This window comes from Myotis brandtii, unplaced genomic scaffold, assembly GCF_000412655.1.
Source record: "Myotis brandtii unplaced genomic scaffold, ASM41265v1 scaffold908, whole genome shotgun sequence".
Classification (NCBI taxonomy): Eukaryota; Metazoa; Chordata; class Mammalia; order Chiroptera; family Vespertilionidae; genus Myotis; species Myotis brandtii.
Window position 1 is genome coordinate 167324 of NW_005371738.1, and position 19633 is coordinate 186956.

General features: G+C 43.4%; 1 protein-coding gene across 5 annotated transcripts in view; it reads left to right on the forward strand.

The window, feature by feature from the left end:
- Nucleotides 1-19633, forward strand: part of ADRA1A (adrenoceptor alpha 1A) — a 124939-nt gene that overhangs the window by 101265 nt on the left and 4041 nt on the right. For 2 of the 5 annotated variants that reach the window (XM_014532753.1, XM_014532754.1), the window contains exon 3: nt 8473-10300. In XM_014532753.1, the coding sequence (XP_014388239.1) occupies nt 8473-8990 (518 nt within the window). In that variant the 3' untranslated portion in view covers nt 8991-10300. Of the gene's footprint in view, nt 1-8472; nt 10301-13339; nt 14401-19633 lie in introns of those variants that run through there. The other 3 variants (XM_005885496.2, XM_014532752.1, XM_005885495.2) reach the window with 3 other exon arrangements.

The window sequence follows — 19633 nt, forward strand, 5'->3', positions numbered from 1 at the left end:
GGGGGGGGGGGGGAATTCTTTTGAAAAAAAGAAAACGTACAAACCATGATATGTACCGTGAAAGAAATACACCACACTAACACGTGTGTGTTTGAGGATTACTCTTCTTTAAACTGGGTGATTGGAGAGAGCTTTGTGTAGTGATTATAAGATGTATCAAATGTGAGACTCATGAAGCAATGGTGACTTTAATGAAAGTGGCGAAGTTTGGAAAATAAGTTGGTTTATGAAAGGAGGTTGCTTTTAAGGAAACAACCTTTAAAAGAACATGATGACTTATTTGCTGACAAATCTCAAAATTTTGTTAACTAAAGAGGGGGAAATTGTGCTATCTTTTGAAAGTGTTTGAATTACTTATTTCAAAAAGAAACATACCACACCAGGAGTTCTCCTAAGGAAATGTGCAGAGTGAGTCTACCCAGTTACTGTGGGTGTTTGGGTTGAACATGCGTGTTCTGGGAGACATGGTCCCCTTTTCAAAAAAGGAGAAACATAGTTTGGGGCTTCGGTAACTCCTGAGAAAAACATTTTGTAGCGCTTCACTTTGAGAACTTGGACTCATCCAGGGTAAATCCCTAATTCTGTAGAGCTACATTTAGCCAGATAGAATGATACCATAGAGAGTCTCCCCCTTACAGAAGCCTGAGGTGTGAGAGAGTCTCCCCAAGTGATCTCATTCCTGGCCTAGGCTGGAAGAAGCAGTGGTTCTTGATAATAATAACCATGGTATAGTAACCAAAGGCCAGTGTACACTAGTCCCTGGATAAAGGAAAAAGGGACAGCACTCCCATCCCACACTGGGCAGTCCCAATAATGCTCTGGGTTTGTTCTGTTCAGTATTATGTACCCAGAACACAATATGTATCTTTCCCCCCACTCACTGCACTCTCCAACAGTTGCTTCCTTCTTTGACTTGACTACTAAGCTTCCTGCCAGAAAGTTCAGAAAAGACTCAACATATTACCTCTCACAAGAGAGCAACCACATCACTTCCCAAAGAGGCACAAGAAAACTGTGCTATTTTAAGCCCCAGTTAAACAGAAGAAAAGAGAACGTCCTTCTAAAGAGGTGTTGAACTAACATCCTCTTGCCCGGTTTGTAAGCTTGACACTGTCATCAGGACATAAGGGCTAAGTAAGGTGTGCCAACCAGAGAGATATCTTGTTCTCAGGAGCTGGGAGGTACGCTTGGCCATCTTTTGTGTCCCCCAAGGCCAATGCAAGGGGCCGATAGAGGCTGAAGTCCTCTTCTCAAGAAAATGAGTCTGTGTACATACACAAACTTGTATTTCATTTCATGGGAAGTCTATCCATGAGTATTAGATTGAGAGCCTAGGGCTTTAGTCCACAGTTAACCTGGCCAGCTTTCTTAGAGATCCCTGACTACCATTCTAGGTAGGTAACCTAAAGACTCCTGTCTGGCTAAGCTGCCCAAGGCAAGTCACTATGACAGCCAAACCAGAAGCCCAGCACAAAGGCATCTGGTAGACTCTGGGATAATAAGAAACTTGGGTCTGTGCTTACTAGTACACTCTGAATCCTACAGCTTTTCTCTGGGGTTTAGTTCAATGGGTTTTCTGCCTGGCAAGAAGATGCCAACTAATCTGGCCTGAATAGTGCTTGGCACTGGAGTTTCTTGGTCTGGGGAACTGGATTTCTATCTGTGTGACAGCTTGTGTCTCTCTGTTCATTGGATGCATACCAGTCACATTGGACTGATACCCACAGCCATGGAGAGACTACTGGTGGAACAAGGAGAAACAATTAAGGGTTACTTTCTTTCATGGTCATGTAACATCAGCTTCTCCTTTGGAGTTTGCATTGTTTTAATTGGAGTCATTCAGACTCCAATTTTCTTAATGTGATACCCTACAGATGAGCCCTTCCAAGCTCATCACCGACTGTTCTTTTTTCCAGTGTCTGAACAGTACATTATGACTTTATGAATGATGTGGTTACTTATGATGTTACTATCCTCCCCCTTCTTTCTCATTATCTCTGCAAAACTTGTTGTCATCCTGTGCTAACATCTAGACATATTGCCATTAACACTTTCTGTGGGGTTACTAAATGACACATAAGATTAAGAGCATAAATGGGTGAAGTGGAGCGGAGTCTGGGTATAGTCCTGACTGGACCACAAATGAGCCAGGTGATTTTTTGGGACCCCCTTTCTTTCCTCAGCCTTACTATCTTCATCTATAAAGGAAGGGTTGACAGTGCTTGCTAGTCTCTATGATCCTGCCAGTCTTCACATTCTAGCATTCTGTGACTCCAGCTAATTAGGGTTTATCATAACCCAACGACTCAAAGTTGTCTTGAAGATGTCACATTTCCAGGGAAGTGAAATGAAGCATAGAAACCGGGAGTCTAGGACCAAGAAGATTGACTCACAGGTTTATGCTTCCATACCAAGTCACCCTGACTCTGAAAGTTGAACGGAAGAGGAACTTTCTAATTCCCTGTACTGGGCTGGAATTTAAGAACTCCACTTCTGTCGCCATTGTCTTATAGAGTGAACTAGAAGCACTGCTGGGAAAAAACCAGAAAACCAAAATTGGCAGAACAATGTTTTTCTCCTGTATTGGGGACATTGAGAGCAAACTTTGCTGTAACTTTGTAGCTAAAATGTGACTATTGTGACCAATTCTTCACTAGGAAGGTTCCCCAGAATCCAGATCAGGAATAAAAAGTCAGATGTTCCCAGTGGAGAGGACATCAAGTGATGAGACATAAGTGGCATTATTTGAAATCATAATTTTCAATTTCCCCTTGGAATCTAGAGGCCTCAACAGTGGAGACAACAATTCTGAATCTCCAACATGTTGATGATGCTCAGGGATAAACTCATGTTCTGTCCATCTCGGTCTGGCCAAGTTTTAGTTGACCAGGATGTTTAGAAGATCTTGAAGAGAAAAGAGTCAGAGATTCTGCAGCAGACCAAATAGTGGAAGGAAACTGAGTGAAGGGAAGAGTCCTGAGGGCTTGGGGGTTTCACAAAGCTCAAGAATTAAAGCAGACAGATTCACATAAAGGGATAACCTGACCTTCAGGGTGATGGGTTCAAGGGATTACGCTGAGAGCTATATGCTCCTCTTGAAGCAGAGTCTGGGCAGAGATTGTTGAGGAGTACAACAGACCTTCAGCAATAGAGAAATAGCAGTCCCTATGTCCATGTCAACAATTCAAAAGTCTTGCTCTTTCTATGAAGCATGATGAGAAAAACTAGATGCCAACTAATGCAGCAAGAAAAAAAAGTGAAATACAATCCCAGAGAAAGCCAGAGGATTAAACAGAAACTGAGCAAAAAGGAGGGAAAACAACAGAAGAAAAGCATGGGCAAGAAGAGAAACACAGGGCTAGGTCACATCATGAAGCAGAGTTATGAAGAGGCCAGGAAGACACATTCGTTCAGTTAGATAGTTAAGGAATCAACCATTCGTTTGACAAAAACTGGGAGGATATGTTGAAGAAGCCAGCATTGTGCTGGGTTTTGGAACTCCATGAGTAGACAAAATGAACATGGTACCTGCTCAGATGAAGTTTACAACCTTGTGACTGTGTCAGAGGCATCGATCCCTAAACCAGGCAGCTTTGACCTTGGTGCTCCATGCCAAGATGGATGGAGGACAGGGAGAAGCATGATCCACTTCCCTTCCCATTCTAAAAAGCACCATCATCATCATCAAGAAGAAAGGGATCTGAGAAGAAAGTGAGGTTGGGGATAGACATAATGAAGAGTTCAGAGAAGTCCCTGAGCAGGAAGGTTTGGATAGAGAGGAGCTAGCAGGATGAGGGGACCCTGATTGGGACCAGGCAGCAACAGCCATTTTCCAAGCCTGATCCCAGCTCAATCTCTCCTTCCCAGTAGAGAAAAAATGAAGGCAAGAAAGAGATCTAAGGATATGAAGAATGCAAGTAAGGAGGGAAACAGCCCATTGTTGTCTTTTCACACCTTTGGAAAGTTCCTGAGGGAAACACAGTTATGAGTCTTTTTGCTAACCCCAACCAGTACCTACTGAAAGAGAATCATCCCCAGGGCAGGACAAACACTACGAGAAGGAAAAATGAATCCCATGGCCTGCCCCTATGGAACTGTCAGATTGGGAGTGGGCACATCATGCTAGGTTTAGACATATCTAAACCTAGTGGGGAGGACCAGTATTTAGCTCTGAAGCTGTAGACACAGCAGGAAAGCCACAGTAGAGAGAGCCCAGGAACTCAGCTCTGAGTCAGCCAGACCTGAAGGTAAGGGGCCTCAATGGAGGGACTAAAAGGAAATTTGAGATTTACATTTATGCATGCAGATCAGGGCTCTGTAAGCAGAAAGAGTGCCCTTGAAGGAATTGGGGGAAATTCCAAGGATCTCAAATCAATTTATTAGCATTCCCATTCATAATTCATGTATTTTTCTTTTAATTAAAATTCTTAAAATAATAGAAATGTACTCCCCTTTCTAGTTGATTTATAGAATAGTGAAATTCTCAGACAAAGTAGTTCTTGGTATACCCTACTCATATATTCTCATTAAGGCCAGATCAAGGCATGCCTTTGTGAAATGGGTTCCCTTAATCATGTATTTTCCTATTGTATTAGGAAAATATATTGGACAATATATTGGCATCATAATGTAAAAATAATTTTTTCTAGAACTGATCATATTCAAGCAAAACCACCACTCCTGTTGGCCTTGGCCACTTTCTTCACATCTCAAATGAAGTTTGAGAAAGCATAAACAAACAAACATAAACAAACAAAATTGAAACAGACTCATAGACACATAGACTCATTGACTGGTGGCTGCCAGAGGGGAGGGAGATTAGGGGACTGGGTGAAAGAGATGAAGAGATTAAGAAGTATAAATTGGTAGTTATAGAATAGTCATAGTCTGTAAAGTACAGCATAGGGAATATAGTCAATAATATTGTAATAACTATGCATGGGGTCAGGTAGGAATTGCTCAGATGAAGTTTACCACCTTGTGACTGTGTCAGAGGCATCAAAATATTGGGGGGATCACTTTGTATAAGTATATGATTGCCTAACCATTATACTGTACACCTGAAACCAATACAAATTTAAAAAAAGAAAAAGAAAAAGCATGTTTCCAATTTAGCTTACTGCAACTATACAAGTCATCACTCTCTATTCAACATCTTCTTTCCCAAAAGGTGTATTATTCAAATCTATTTTGAGATGCCATAAAGGAACATAGGCCCGAAAATCCAACTGTCCAATTTTAAATCCCACCTCTACCAGCAACCATCTGCCTGTGTGACATTGATTAAATTATTCAACCTCATTAAACCACTGTTTCCTCATTTGTAAAGTGGGGATGTTGCTAATGATGACGAAATTGAATGTAAAGTGTTTAGCACAGGCCTGGCTCAAACCAGGAACTCAATATAAATAAATCCTATTATAATTATAAGAAAACGTTAAAAGCTTTGGAGCTAAAGAATAATACTTTACAACCATTCTCTCTCTCTCTCTCTCTCTCTCTCTCTCTCTCTCTCTCTCTCTGTATGTGTGTGTGTTTTAATTTATTTGAGACACACTGAACTTAGCAGGGAGTGTGCCTCAGAGATAATACATGCTCCCATTGACCACTGTATCATTTTGGGTGTTTTTTTTTTGCAATATTTAAGTGTACTCTTTGTTTATATTGATGAGATCCTCTACTAAATTTTAGGGCATTGTTTGCTAGAATAAAGACACCCATCAGTTTGGCATGCCTCTAATGGGTCCATAGAGTAGAGAGAAAAAGAAAGACATAAAAGCAAGGCCTTGCCCAGCTGGTGTGGATCAGTGGTTGAGAGTCGGCCAATGAATCAGGAGGTCACCCATTCGATTCCTAGTCAAGGCACATGCCAGGGTTGCGGGCTTGATCCCCAGTTGGGCATATGCAGAAGGCAGCCAATCAACAATTCTCTCTTATCATTGACTAGGGGCCCAGTGCATGAATTTGTGCACCTTGAAAGGAACTGTGGGCCGTGAGGCTGTGATGGGTATGGGGGCAATTCTCGGCCCATCCTCTGCGCCTCCACCCAGCCCTCCCACTGCTGCTCCTGGTCCCCTGTCTGCCGGCAGCCCTACTCCAGCCACCATGGCTCCCATGCACTGATGGTGCCAGCCCCACTCCCACCCGCTGATAGCGTGGAGCGATTGGGGACGGCACCAGCAGTGGGTACAAGCAGGGCTGGTGCTGTCAGTGGGTGCGAGCAGCAGCTGCTGGCCTCGATCACCCTTCAGGAGCAGAGGAAGGTGGAGAAGCCCTGAGGGGCAATCAGGGCCAGCAGCCACCTCTTGCACCCACTGATGGGGCCAAGCAATCAGGGCCAGCGCCCGCAGCAGGTGCAAGTGCCGGGTGGGCCTGCAGTGTGCGGGAGCAAAGAATTTTCGGTAACCACCAGAGGCTCACCCCGATGACAGCGACTGGTGCCCCTCCTTGGCTGGCTCCCCTCCTCACCTGCTCCACCATACTGCCGTGGCCAACACCCGCCATGTTCCACACACGCCCCTTGGTGGTCAGCACACGTCATAGAGACCAGTTGTTCGGTTGTTCTGCAGTTCGGTCTATTTGCATATTAACCTTTTATTATATAGGATGCTTCTCCCTTCCTCTCTGAAATTAATAAAAAAAATTTAAAAAATAAAATAAAGGTTTTAAGCTGGAGCAAAAGAAAAAAGCTGTGCAGAGAATAAAGAACACTGGACTGGGAGTTCTAGATCCCTTTATCCATCACTGTATTAGTACCATAGCTATCAAGTGGGTGACAATCATCATGTTTTTAACTTGGAAATTGAGTAATTGAATAAGATAATGCCTTAGATAGTTCCCAGTTTAAGGTTCCGTAGTTTTGTTATTCTGCTGCCAACGGCTATGTGATAGTTATGGTACAACTAGAGGCCCGGTGCACAAAATTTGTGCACTTGGGGGGGGGTCCCTCAGCCCAGCCTGCACCCTCTTGCAATCCAGGAGCCCTCTGGGGATGTCCAACTGATGGCTTAGGCCTGCTCCCCGCCAGCAGTCGGACATCCTTAGCACTGCCATGGAGGCGAGAGAGGCTCCTGCCACCACCACTGCACTTGCCAGCCATGAGCACAGCTTCTGGCACACTGACCACCAGGAGGCAGCTCCTGCATTGAGTATCTGCCCCCTGGTGGTCAGTGCACATCATAGCAACCGGTCGTTCTGCCGTTTGGTCAATTTGCATATTAGCCTTTTATTATATGGGATATTTAAAGAGGTATGAAACTTGACTCCTGCTTTGTTAACTAATAAACAAGACTTGAGTAGCTAAAGAGGATGGGAAAGGGCATTTTAGACACTGGGACCCAACTCAAGAGGACAAAAAAAGTGAGCAACCAGACTCACTACAAACTTGGAGACAAGTTCATAGTGTTTGGTTAGAGTAAAAGTATTAACGTTAGAAAGCTAGATTAGGTCGAGTTCTGTGGAGAACCCTGAATGTCAAGCAGTTGACAAGCATTTTATAAGCATTTGGCAGACATTGGAGTATGTTGAGCAGGGAAGCATATTGTAACATCAAAAGGCATCATCAAAGAAAAATACAGACACTCCTCAACTTACAATAGAGTTATATCCCAATAAACCTATTATGAGTTGAAAAGATCATAAATAAAAAAATGCATTTAACACACCTAACCTACCTTAGCCTAGCCTACCTTAAATGAGTTCAGCACACTTACATTAGCCTACAGTTAGGCAAAATCATCTTGCTGTCACTGCCCACCATCATAGAGAGTATTGTACCACATATTACTAGCCCAGGAAAAGATCACAACTCAAAATTCAAAGTGCAGTTTCTGCTGAATTTGCACCAACATAAAAGTGTAAGTCTAAACATAGTAGGTAGGTGACTGTACTTACAGTGTAATTGAAAATCACTGGCCAAAAGTTGACAAAGCTAATATTTTATAAATTTTGGAATCTTATTAAAATATGCAATTCCAATATTCAGGAGAGAAGAAATTCCTAACTATTTAGGCTGTGTCTGTATAACATTGCTTTAAAGAGCAAAAGGAATACTAAAATAACCCCATTTTTATATGGGTTATTTGAATGAATTCCAAGTTATTTTAAAATTCAGGCAAAAAAATTTGCATATATAGACTCAGCTTAAGTTCCGAGTTTTCATTATGTAAAGCTTTCAAGCAGACATGAGGGAATGTTTATCACTGAGAACCAGTGCGACCCTACCCCCTGGGCCTGCTTGCATTATTGATGTTGCACATGTGGGCCAAAGAGAATGGTCTTGGGGTTAGTGCAAAGGATTACATTCATCAGGGCTAGTCAGTCAAATGTGAAAAACTCAAATGCACTTGGAATCATTTGAAACTTTTAAAAAATAATATAAAAGGATGTTTGTTGGTTTGTTTGCTTGTTTTCCTAGACCATTGACCTGTTGGCTTGCAAATAATATGTATGAATCTATGTGTTTCCTTCCAGGGTCTTTCTTCCCTGACTTCAAGCCCTCTGAAACAGTTTTTAAAATAGCATTTTGGCTCGGATACCTAAACAGCTGCATCAACCCTATTATATATCCATGCTCCAGTCAAGAGTTTAAAAAGGCCTTTCAGAATGTCTTGAGAATCCAGTGTCTCCGCAAAAAGCAGTCTTCCAAACGGGCCCTGGGATACACCCTGCACCCGCCCAGCCACACCTCGGAGGGGCAGCACAAGGACCTGGTGCGCATCCCCGTGAGCTCAGGAGAGACCTTCTATAAGATCTCCAAGACAGATGGGGTCTGTGAATGGAAGTTTTTCTCTTCCTTGCCTCGTGGATCTGCCAAGATTACAGTGTCCAAAGACCAATCAGCCTGCACCACAGCCCGGGTGAGAAGTAAAAGCTTTTTGCAGGTCTGCTGCTGCATGGGGCCCTCGACCCCCAGCCATGGAGAGAACCATCAAATTCCAACCATTAAGATCCACACCATCTCCCTCAGTGAAAACGGGGAGGAAGTCTAGAGGACAGGAAAGGTCAGAAGGAAGGGGGGATAATCTTAGGCATGTTCATTCTTCCTGGATGACAAGACAGAACCCTCCAACCAGGGACCATCTGGGAATGGGTGGGGGAGGAGACCAACTCTTGGGCAGTGGGTAGGGCTCAGGGAGGAGGGAGGATGTCACACGGCCATGCAGTTCAAAATGAGGATAAACAGCACGTCCTTGAGGCTAATGCTCTCTGGGGCATCCTCTGAGCCCGCTCTCCACGTCTGACCCCTTCATTGAAAAACACCATGGGAAACAGAATTTCATGCACCATCCAAAAGTCTATAAATATAGGATTATGATTTCATCATGAATATTTTCAGCACACACTCTAAGTTTGGAGCTAGTTCTCGATGGAGTGAGGGGATTTTATTTTCAGGCTAAACCTATTGACAGCGGTGTTGGATATTTACAGGGTGAGGGCCTGGAGAGGAAGAGCCTTAAGATGGTGGCTGATACTCATTATTTTCAGAGCAAGTTTTACACTTCATTTCTGATACATCCAGTGTCTCAGCTTGGGTTAAACTTGACAGTGAGATTTACCTTTTTTGGGGACTTGACCAGCTACTTCTCCTGATTCCCTAAGGATGAAGGTGAGGGGCACGCATGTCTCTGCACTAAAGTAGGCACATCCTTTAGGCTTGGGTCTAGAGTGTGTTGAAAGAACCAGCCAGTGAAAGGATGGTTTTTCCTATTGGAAGACAGTGGAGATGAGGGTAATTTTTTCAACTTAACTACTGTGGACAAAATTCCATTAAGCAGTTCCTAGATCAGATGGAGGAAGTCTTCTCATGTAAAGATATTTAAAGATCAAAAGGTTGGGGTGGAATGGGTGCTAATTTCATGCTAAATCAGAGGCTGCAAAATTACTCTACAGCCTCTTTGACATGGCCTAGAAAGATCTTTCTTGACAAATCACTTACCTTTTTCAGAACTCTATTATGAAAAGCCACATGTGATAATATTTTGAAAGGCACATCTTGATTTCCATTTCTTCTCAGCTGCTTCACTTTTGCATAGTGGATGAGAACCAAGGTCTCCATGCACCTGTAGAATGTTGGAATGAGCCTTATGATCTAAGTATATCCTTTCTGAAATTTGAGTGACACACACTTATCTTGGGAGCATACTGACTAAAAGCCCTTCAATAGCAGGAGTTTGCAAAGAGTTTTTGACAGATGTCCATTTAGTCTGGTAAAAAATCCAGTATCCCATTCACTTCATTTATTTCCACTTTCTTCAGGCAACATGCTATTTTTTGGTTTTTGTCTACCAAATTTTGGTAAACCTTAATAACTCAGTATACCTACTAAATATGAAGATGGTAATTATATGTAAAAATTAAAATATTTTTCATATTTCACAGTAAGAATTTAAAATGAGATTTATGGTTTTGAAATAATTATTGACAAGAATCACTGGTCTAAAACTACTTATCATTTCAGTGGCCTCTTTCCCCATATTTGGGTAATTCCCTCTAGAAATTTTGAAGTAGAATGTAGCCGTTATTTAAACCTTCATGGCAAAATAGTAGCCAACATCATCTATTTCTTCTTCCCTTGCAGCAAAATGATAATTTCTTTAAATCCTTCTGAAAGGCTAATACCTGCGCATACTGCCATGGAGGGAATGTTTGTATGTGGACTGGATTTGGTTGTTGGTTGTGTTTGGACATAGAATATTACCACTTTCTCACCTCTTTCTGGTGAGTGTCTTCTTGCTGACCAGATAGACATTCTGCCTTGTGCTCATAAATTGGATTCTGGCATTAGATGTTGGCTGGATTTTTAGGCTCTTCTGGTCTTTCTGCATGGCCCACAACAGCTCTACCAGATGTGGCTGTCCTATTATGGATGTAGGCACCAGGGAAGGATGTGAATTTGCAAACCTCGCTCCTCTTCTACCTTAATAGGAAAAATAAGTTTCATTGTTGAGAAGAACTTCTTTCAGAATCTGAATTTTAAAAAATACTCTGGCCAGGCTTCCTCTTCCACGAACAAAATCCCCATGAAAGAATGGTAACAATTTTTCTTCAGCAAAATGTGCCTCCATGTTTGAGATGATCTTTAAACTGCATTACTGACGAATTTAAATATTAGATATTTAAATTTAAGTTTAAGATCACCAGAAAGCTAGCATTAATGCCAGTGCTAATCAAAATAAACAACTAGAAAATCTTTCCGTCATCAGACAAAAGCCATGACAATTGTGTTCATGCAAAATGATCCATAAATAATTATCTGCTACACTCTTCTCCAACCCACTCCCTCCAGGGAGGTAAACTTTAACATTTTTTCCTTTCCCATAATATGGTATTATGTATAAACACTCCAATTTTACAAGAAATTAATAATGTCACCCAAGACTTAGCCAAAGTGGGATAACAATATCCAAGATATTTTTTATTCACCCACAAAAAATCTCTGTACCTTTGAGCATGCCAAAAACTATCTAAAATTGTCACGGTTAAACAAATGGTGGTCATATTTATACTTACATGTTTACTGCATCTATTTGGAGTTTGAAGAATTTGCCCAGGGCAACAGGGGTCAGAATGTCTTCTCTAATGTGTTATGAAAAGCAGCTGCTTTGGGATTGTCTCCGCAGCACAAAAAGTCAGCTTGACATGATGGTATAGGCAAAACCCGATTTCTTCCGCAATTCAAATTGCATGCATTAAAACAGACCTTGAATCTCTTTTTTCAAAAATGTCCCCAAATGTTTGCAAGGATTTCAGGAAAGCATTTTGCTTGTCACAGTTTTCTTCCTTTCGCCTCTGTTGTGTCTCATCCGAGACCGCTCCTGCCTGTAATCACTCAGTGTATGCTAAACTCTCCAAAATATTGAGGCTTGTAACTCTCTCACCACCTACTTGAATTGGTCCATCCATGGTAGACAGTGGTATTTGGGTAAATAAATATTTTCTTAAGGCTTTTTTGTGAAGTGCTACTGTGTAACAGGCATTACCAGGGCATTTTTGTATCCATTGTCTCTAAACCTTGTAGCAATTTCACAATTTCAAAAATATTCACATTTTTTAGATTAAAACCTGATAATTAAGAGTGATTAAGGACTGGCTCAAAGCCAAGGAGGAACCATGATTCAATCCTGGTTCTCCCTAACACTTAAGTCTACATGTTGTTGTTTTTTCCCCACAGTACCCCTGCCTCATGAATAGTGGGGGTAAAAGTCCCCAAGTCAGGACTGGGTATGCTAAGGATGCTAAGCCATACCCGAACTTTTTAATGCTTTGTTCCCTTGGGATTTGCTTGCCAATTAACTTTGATAAATATGCTGCCAAATATTCATTCCAGCCAAAACCAACAAATAGCAGGTCATAAATGAAAGGGTTTGGCATCTATAATTCTAACTATCAGACTGCACCACTTTCCTAGGGATCACTGCCTGGAATGTTACTCAGGCCTTGCAAGGAGGACAAACTGTATGAAATTGGGAGAAGATGGGCATATAAGAGAATGCAGAAGAGGCTGCCGCATTGGCCTAGAATAGCAAAACACACGTGTGGGTATGAAATACATTGCATAGGGTACCGGCGTTATTGACTACCAACCACAGTTAATTGGCACACTTTTGGGAAATACATCATTTTTTAAACTAAATAAAAACAAATATGACATCACTTTTATCAACTGTATTCCAACAATTTTGTTTTTTTAGTTTGAGAAAGAGAAAATAAATTATAGGTATTTCACCAGGATTGCACAGAGCTCAGAGAATGTGTCAAATATGTGAATGTCATATCTGTCACGATGGGGCCCTGGTTCAGAATGCTGATCTCCAGGTAGCCAGAGACCTGGGCAAATTTTGAAGATGGGGAATCGGTTGGCAGCTATGGCTACTTATTAGATGGCCTCCCCTGGGTCCTGGGTTTCCTTTCTTAAATGAACACTTGATGTCCTGAATGTCCCGGCCTCCCCACCCCTTCATAGTGAGCCATCATGCAGGCCCAGTAGGTTTCATGCTTGTAGCCTGAGAGAACATTTTAAGACCTATTTGCTTGGGAGGGTAATTATTCAGTCTTTAATCACAGCTACTTAATCACAGCTTGACACACATTTTCACTTGCTTCTGGGGCTGGTTCTGCTCAGGTCCTCTTGCCAAAAGAGATGCTGCCTCTGCCTACGTGTTGACTTAATTAAGGGAAGAGCTCTGCTTATCAGCAAAGGGAGAAGGGAGCCCAAGTGCATGGAAGGTAAACTCTGCAAGCGAAGCAGGGTGTTGAAATAGAAGGCAGAGGTGGTAACTATGGAGACAACATCAGATGTATGCTCACCTGTTACTCTGATTTCTTTTTACACTACTAGGACTTTTAACCATGAAACCACCTGCACACAGCTCCGGTTAAGCTAGTTGGAACACTGTTGGCAACTGCTCCTTGTCTACAAAGTGTGCTGTGGAGTAGGCCACCATCTTCAAAAAGCAATGGCAGTAGTGGCCTTCTGGCCTCCAAAGTCCCTGCAAGATGACTGTTGTAGGGCTGGGCTGGCAAAAGCAAGTCAGGATTTCAACAGAGGACACCGGCCTCTCGCCTGTGCTCCCATCAGCGTTACCTCATTCATGCTCCCCAGACCCAAATGTCACGGGGGCTGAGGATGGACCTTATCTGCCCTGTGCAGGAAAATGCCATCTCTCCTTTGCTCTTGCAACACAGATTACTGAGTCCCCACCCAAAAGGAAGGTTATGGCATCGGGGAGGGGGCTGTTGAGGAGAAAGAAGATTTACCATGGATATTCTCAAAGCAGGATGGATGGTTCAGGAACAGGTTACTGCAAGTGATAAGCAAGGAACTGCCCTAAAGCTATGCATATTCATTTTCTCTTTCCTTTCTGTGTAACTGCGGAGTTATTACATTACTTTCCCTCCATGCCATAGTCCACATTGCCACCTTATCAGCTGGAAATGATTATTGCTAAACACTGAAAAATTCAGACTTAATTGGATCAAAAAATCTAAGAGCAAATGTATACTGTATCTGGAGAAAAAAATAATAAAGATGCTGACCTATTAAAAAGCCTGAATAATAGTAGGTACATTCAGATGCAGTATTAAATAAGTGAAGATAGAAAATCCCAATATCAGTTTAATGTTTCCTCCCATTTGTACACTACTTCATACCTTTTATAGTACTTCTGCCTATCTCAAGTCATTCCTGAGTATTATTCCATAATACAGAGTATCTGCACTTAACATATGAAGGAATGAGGGTAGAGGAGTAGGGAGAGGTTTAAGGATTTATTTGAACCAAATCCAGCCTCTGACTCGTTTGTCCATGAGCCTTCACTATCTCCAAGGCCCATTGTGTTTCTTGAAACCCTGACTTTCATGCTCACTAATTCATCTCTAGTCCACATTTCAGCTGTTTGTACCTTCTCTCCTCGTATAGCTCAGCAGCTGTGCAGTACAAGATTGTTCTAGGGACTGAGTGCATATTTGTCTATGCTTCTCTCATTGGCTAAAAAGCAAGCTGATGTAATTCTGCTCTTTCTCCCTAGATAGTCAACAGCAAAGCTAAGGAAATAAGCAGGGCAGGGAGCTCTTGTCTTGCTCAATGGGCTGACACATAAGGTAAAGCCAGCAGTGATTGAGACCTTAGGGACCTCAGGAATGCAAAGGTCCCAAAGGGAATCTCAAGGCCCTCCTTTCCTAGGGAGCCCGAGAGTCATCGTATACAACCTGATGATCACTGTCAGCAAACTGCTCACTTCCTCTCCTGCACTAAATGCACTTGGCATGAAACATACAGAGAGGCACAGACGGTCCCTAGCTAATGAGCTGGGTGTGTTCCAAGCTCATCTATTGCAAGTCAAGAATGCATTCTTCCAAGAGGCATTGCTAGAAATGGGGGAGAGGAAGGATGTTCTCAGATGAACTAAAGAATAAAGATCTATTTAAGGGATACCTGAGGCCGGAATACTTTTTCTGTACATAGCTAGGCATTTGGGCATTGTGGAGCCATACCATCTCTGTAACACATGCTGCTTTGCTTAATTTCCTTTTTTGAGTGGGGGTGGGGGAACAATCCTCTAAAAATGTAGAAACCAGTCTTAGTTCACAGGCATGGGCCAGATTTAATCCATGGACCGTAACTTGCCATCCCTGATCTATACAATTGCTAGCTTACACTTTTATGAATATAATGCTAAGCAGATTTTGGTGTTCAGCAAACATCTTTTTTTTTTAATATGCCATTGATACATCTCCACTTGACTAGCTTAATGTTCCCAACCTGCATGAGTTGTTACGTATAAAGTGACAAGCTCATAATCAGCGGTGGGATTGGCTCCATATCACCTGTCCACCCAAAAGATACACTTAGTCTATCATTGTGACTTTCTACATAGGCGTCAGGATAAGAGGGAAGCACCCACCACCCCCTCCACTGTTGTATTTTGTAGAACAGCAAGTCAGCAGAATCCCAAGGGAATCCTTGGAGATCTCTCAACTCTTCACCTCGTTGGCAAAATCCCCCAGCACATCCTGGCTGACCCTGAGAGTAGCAACAACCAGTAGGTGCCATTTGACCAGGGCTGATGTGAAGTCCCTCCCAGACTGCGAACCCTGCTGAAGCAATTCCCAGAAGCCTTCAGGCCAAGTGTGGCTCTGGGAAGGCCTCCTGACCACAGCCCCCTGCACTAGGGCCTTGGAGAGTGTGCCCTGGAGCTCATTACAAAGTGGGGCACAGAAAGAGGTGCTGGGAGAGGAATGTCTTCCCAAAGACAAATAGGTACTAGTTCTAGCAGGTCTCTTCTCCTCCTCATTTTCCTTCTTTTCCTATTTTTCCTTTTGATTTAAGGCTGAAATTGCCTAACTTGACTTGAAATGGCATTACTATGAGGCGATGAAGCCATATTTCTCTGAGCTAGTGCTTTGTTGGAGGGACCTGTTCCCTGTTCTCTCTCCAGTGCTAATGGGCGATGAAGGAGAGGAAGACATTCCAGGTTAGAAACAAGGTGTTATGTTCCCGGACGTGGGGCAGGTATCTGCAACGTTAGGAGATGCAACTCTCCCGCAGGGCTCAGGGTGAAGCCTGGAGTAATGGGTGCAGGACTGACATGAAAGAACATGGAAGGATCGAGGCCAGTAGTAGCACCACTGTCCACGCAGGACACAGAAAGGAAGGCTTGGGACACCTGGGTGTGGCAGCTTCCCTTCTGCTGCCCCCTGTCTGTCTTGCTTCTTTCCCTTCTGTCTATCTCCTTTCCTTATCTTTTCCTCTCTCTCAATAATTCCAAACTCCACTTCTTGCCAAACTTATAGGCAGTGACTGACGTTGGGGTGGGATGCCCTTACTCCTGTGGGAGCCAGTTCCCGTGGGATAGAGAGTGCCATGCATAACCCTAGGTGATAAGGCCGAGTTTCCCTCAGACCCTTCATCCCCTCCCCACATCAGGCATTAGGCCTGATGCTGCAAGCTGGCCCTTTTGCCCCCACCCCCCCCCCGGCCACAGCCTCCAGGGACGCAGGTAAGGTGAAGGCAGCTCAAGGTCCTTCCCAAGGGCTTTCACCCTCTTCCCACATTGCTGTCTTTCTGTTTTTTACTGTTAGTTCCAAATGAAAGATACAAACACATGAGCAGCCACATATTAAAAAGAGCTGGTAGTCAGGAGTGGTGTCGGGCCCCGTACTGGAGTGCACCTCTTCTTACCAGTCAACTCTCACTCCCTGACAACTTACAATCCTCTGACAATTTACCAAGCCCCACGAAGTCACCTTCTCTTTCTCTTCCTCTTCATCCTTCATCTCTCGTCTTTGTGGCTTTTTCCTTTCACTTCCCCCATAGGTTCTTCAAAGCCTGGATTGATCTCATAGAGTCAAGTTGGTTCCAGGTCAGCATTAAGCAGTGCTAACCTGATGCACAGACCTCATCTGGGTGAAAGGTTCCTTCTTCCTGGTGCTCCTGCTCTGTTTCCGGCCCACCTGCTCCTGGGACTCATTCACAGACCCCCTCTAGTCTCTCATCATATCCAGGAGCCTCACTACCCCAAGCAAAGGGTCGTCTCCTCCCACGTGTGCTCCTGCTTGTGCTGCCACAGCCCCATGCATTTGGAATCCCTTGTGTCAGTGTGCTCGGGCTGTCCTGGCCAAGCACCGCCGGCTGGGGCTTCAACAGCGGAGTTTATTCTCACAGTTCTAGAGGCTGGAAGCCTGAAATCCAAGTGTCAGCAGGTTGCTCCTCCTGAGGCCTCTCTCTTTGGCTTGCAGATGGCTGTCTTCTCCCCATGTCCTCACATGGCCTTCCCTCTGTGTGTCTGTGTCCTAATCTCCCTTCTTATAAGGACACCAGTCAGATTGGATCACGGCCCATCCTGATGACCTTATCTTAACCTTAATTACCTCTTTAAAGGTCCTATCTCCAAATACAGTCACATTCTGAGGCGCAAGGTGTTAGGATAGCAACACATAAAATTTGGGGAGTCACAATTCAAACCATAACAATTTCCTCCCCACTCTCCTTTTAGCTCATAAAAATTTATCCACAATTCTTTTTCCAGGTCAGATGTTTAAATTCAGTCCTTCCTGAATCCTGTCTCCAAATAGCCACAGCAATTGTCTGTAAAATGCATCTGGCAACCAATGGTGCATTTTACTGTGATCTTTCTGTCGTTTTTAAAAATCTATATTTTTCTCCCTTTTAAGTTTACTTTATACTGTAGCTACATATGTCTGTCTTCTCAACTAGACTAAAACTCGGAAGGGCAGAAACAGTCAAGTTGTTTTGTATGATCATAGCAATCCTCAGCACCTGGGTGGTCATATCTGGGGACCAGGACCCCTCGGAGCAGGCAAAAAGAGAGGGGACAAAGAGGGACAAGATCCAAGCACTAGCTACAGGCAGGGACTGGTAGAGCAGGTCCATGGGACTTGGAAATACCAAAGTGACCCACCGGGAAGGCTCAGGTAATAGCTGACAACACTGGGCTTCTTAAAAGTCTCAGTGAGATTCTCATCAGGGGTGCAGAGCACAGCAGTGGGGAATCCCAGGTTAGTGCCATCTAGCGTAGGCAGGCATGGGATCCCCCAGGAGACATCTGCATCCAGGAAAACAGAATGCCATCACTGAATGAGACAGACCCTAGACCAGTGGTCGGCAAACCGCGGCTCGCGAGCCACATGCGGCTCTTTGGCCCCTTGAGTGTGGCTCTTCCACAAAATACCACGTGCGGGCGCCCACGTACAGTGCGATTGAAACTTTGTGGCCCATGCGCAGAAGTTGGTATTTTGTGGAAGAGCCACACTCAAGGGGTCAAAGAGCTGCATGTGGCTTGCGAGCCGCAGTTTGCTGACCACTGGCCTAGACCATGAGAGCAAGGTGAGACAGAGCCAAATGGGATCAGGAACCAATGTCAGAATCCAGGCCTGGGAGATGGGTCACCAAGGAGCACATGGGAGGCTGTATCACCACAAGTCCCCATCCGGCAATGGGTGAGTTGTCTAGAGTAAGATAGTACATCAGCTTCAGTCCAATCTAGAAATGAAAAGAGGAGAAATCATGTGACAAGGCAGGGCCTACAAAAGTATAAAGTGTATTGAGGCCAAAGCCATCCAAAAACAGGTTTGAATGAGTGTAGCGATGGTTTATTGATTTATAAAAAAACACACAAACATGCAAAACAAAACAAAACAAAACAAAAACAAACAAACAAAAAAAACTTGCCTTTCTTCCTCCCTCTGGTCCCCATTCCTGTTGCTAAACCCAGCCTTATCTTTCATAATGAAAAGATTTCAGCTCGGCAGCTTGGCTAATTAATGTCTCAAGGGTTGGGAGGCCTTTGCTTGGCCCGTTAATCAAACGCTGAGCATTGGGTTGAATGCTTCTCATCCACAGTGCCGCTCCCACCCAGGCGCTGTGTCAGAGCAGAGGGATTGTCATCGTAAAGAGCAGGGAAAGAGGGAGCATTGGAGATGGGGAGGTGAGTGAGCAGCTTTAATCAAAAATAAAAATGCCCACATTTAGTTTGATAAGTAACAAGAATATTAAAAAGTAACCCATAAAGTACTTTAAAGAGCAAAACAAGCAAGTATGATAAATATTTAAATAACAATTTATTGTTAGTTTTCTACCTATATTTTTAAAGAGGGTAAACATTTATTAGGGAGCAATTGAATTAAAAAATAGGGTCTCATGCTTGCTTTTGTCTCCAGCAGCTCAGCAGACCCTCTGCCTCCCTTTTCTGAATGTCACACTCACCCCTGATACTTAAACTTCAGCACATGTGTGCTGACATTCTGCAACAGAAATTTTGTTTCAGCTTTTTAAGCCTGAATCCAAACACATGCTAAATGCATCAGATGTGGAGGAAGGAAAATGGTTCATTTTTGTCTCTGGGGAATAAAGTCCCAGCAGCCCACTCTCCAGTATTGCACACCTCTTCCATCCAGTGTTGCAGAAGAGGAAGCAAGCGTGCTCCAGACAATGCACTATGATGAGGGTCAAGTCCAAAGAGGAAGAAATGACAGTTTTGGAGCATCTACTATGTGCCAAGCCCTTTGCACATTTTGATAGGGTGAAATGGAAGATTTTACAGTCACATTTACAAAGGAAAGATTTTCACAGGGAACCCATACAGTGATATGAGTGTGAGAAGAAGAAAGACAG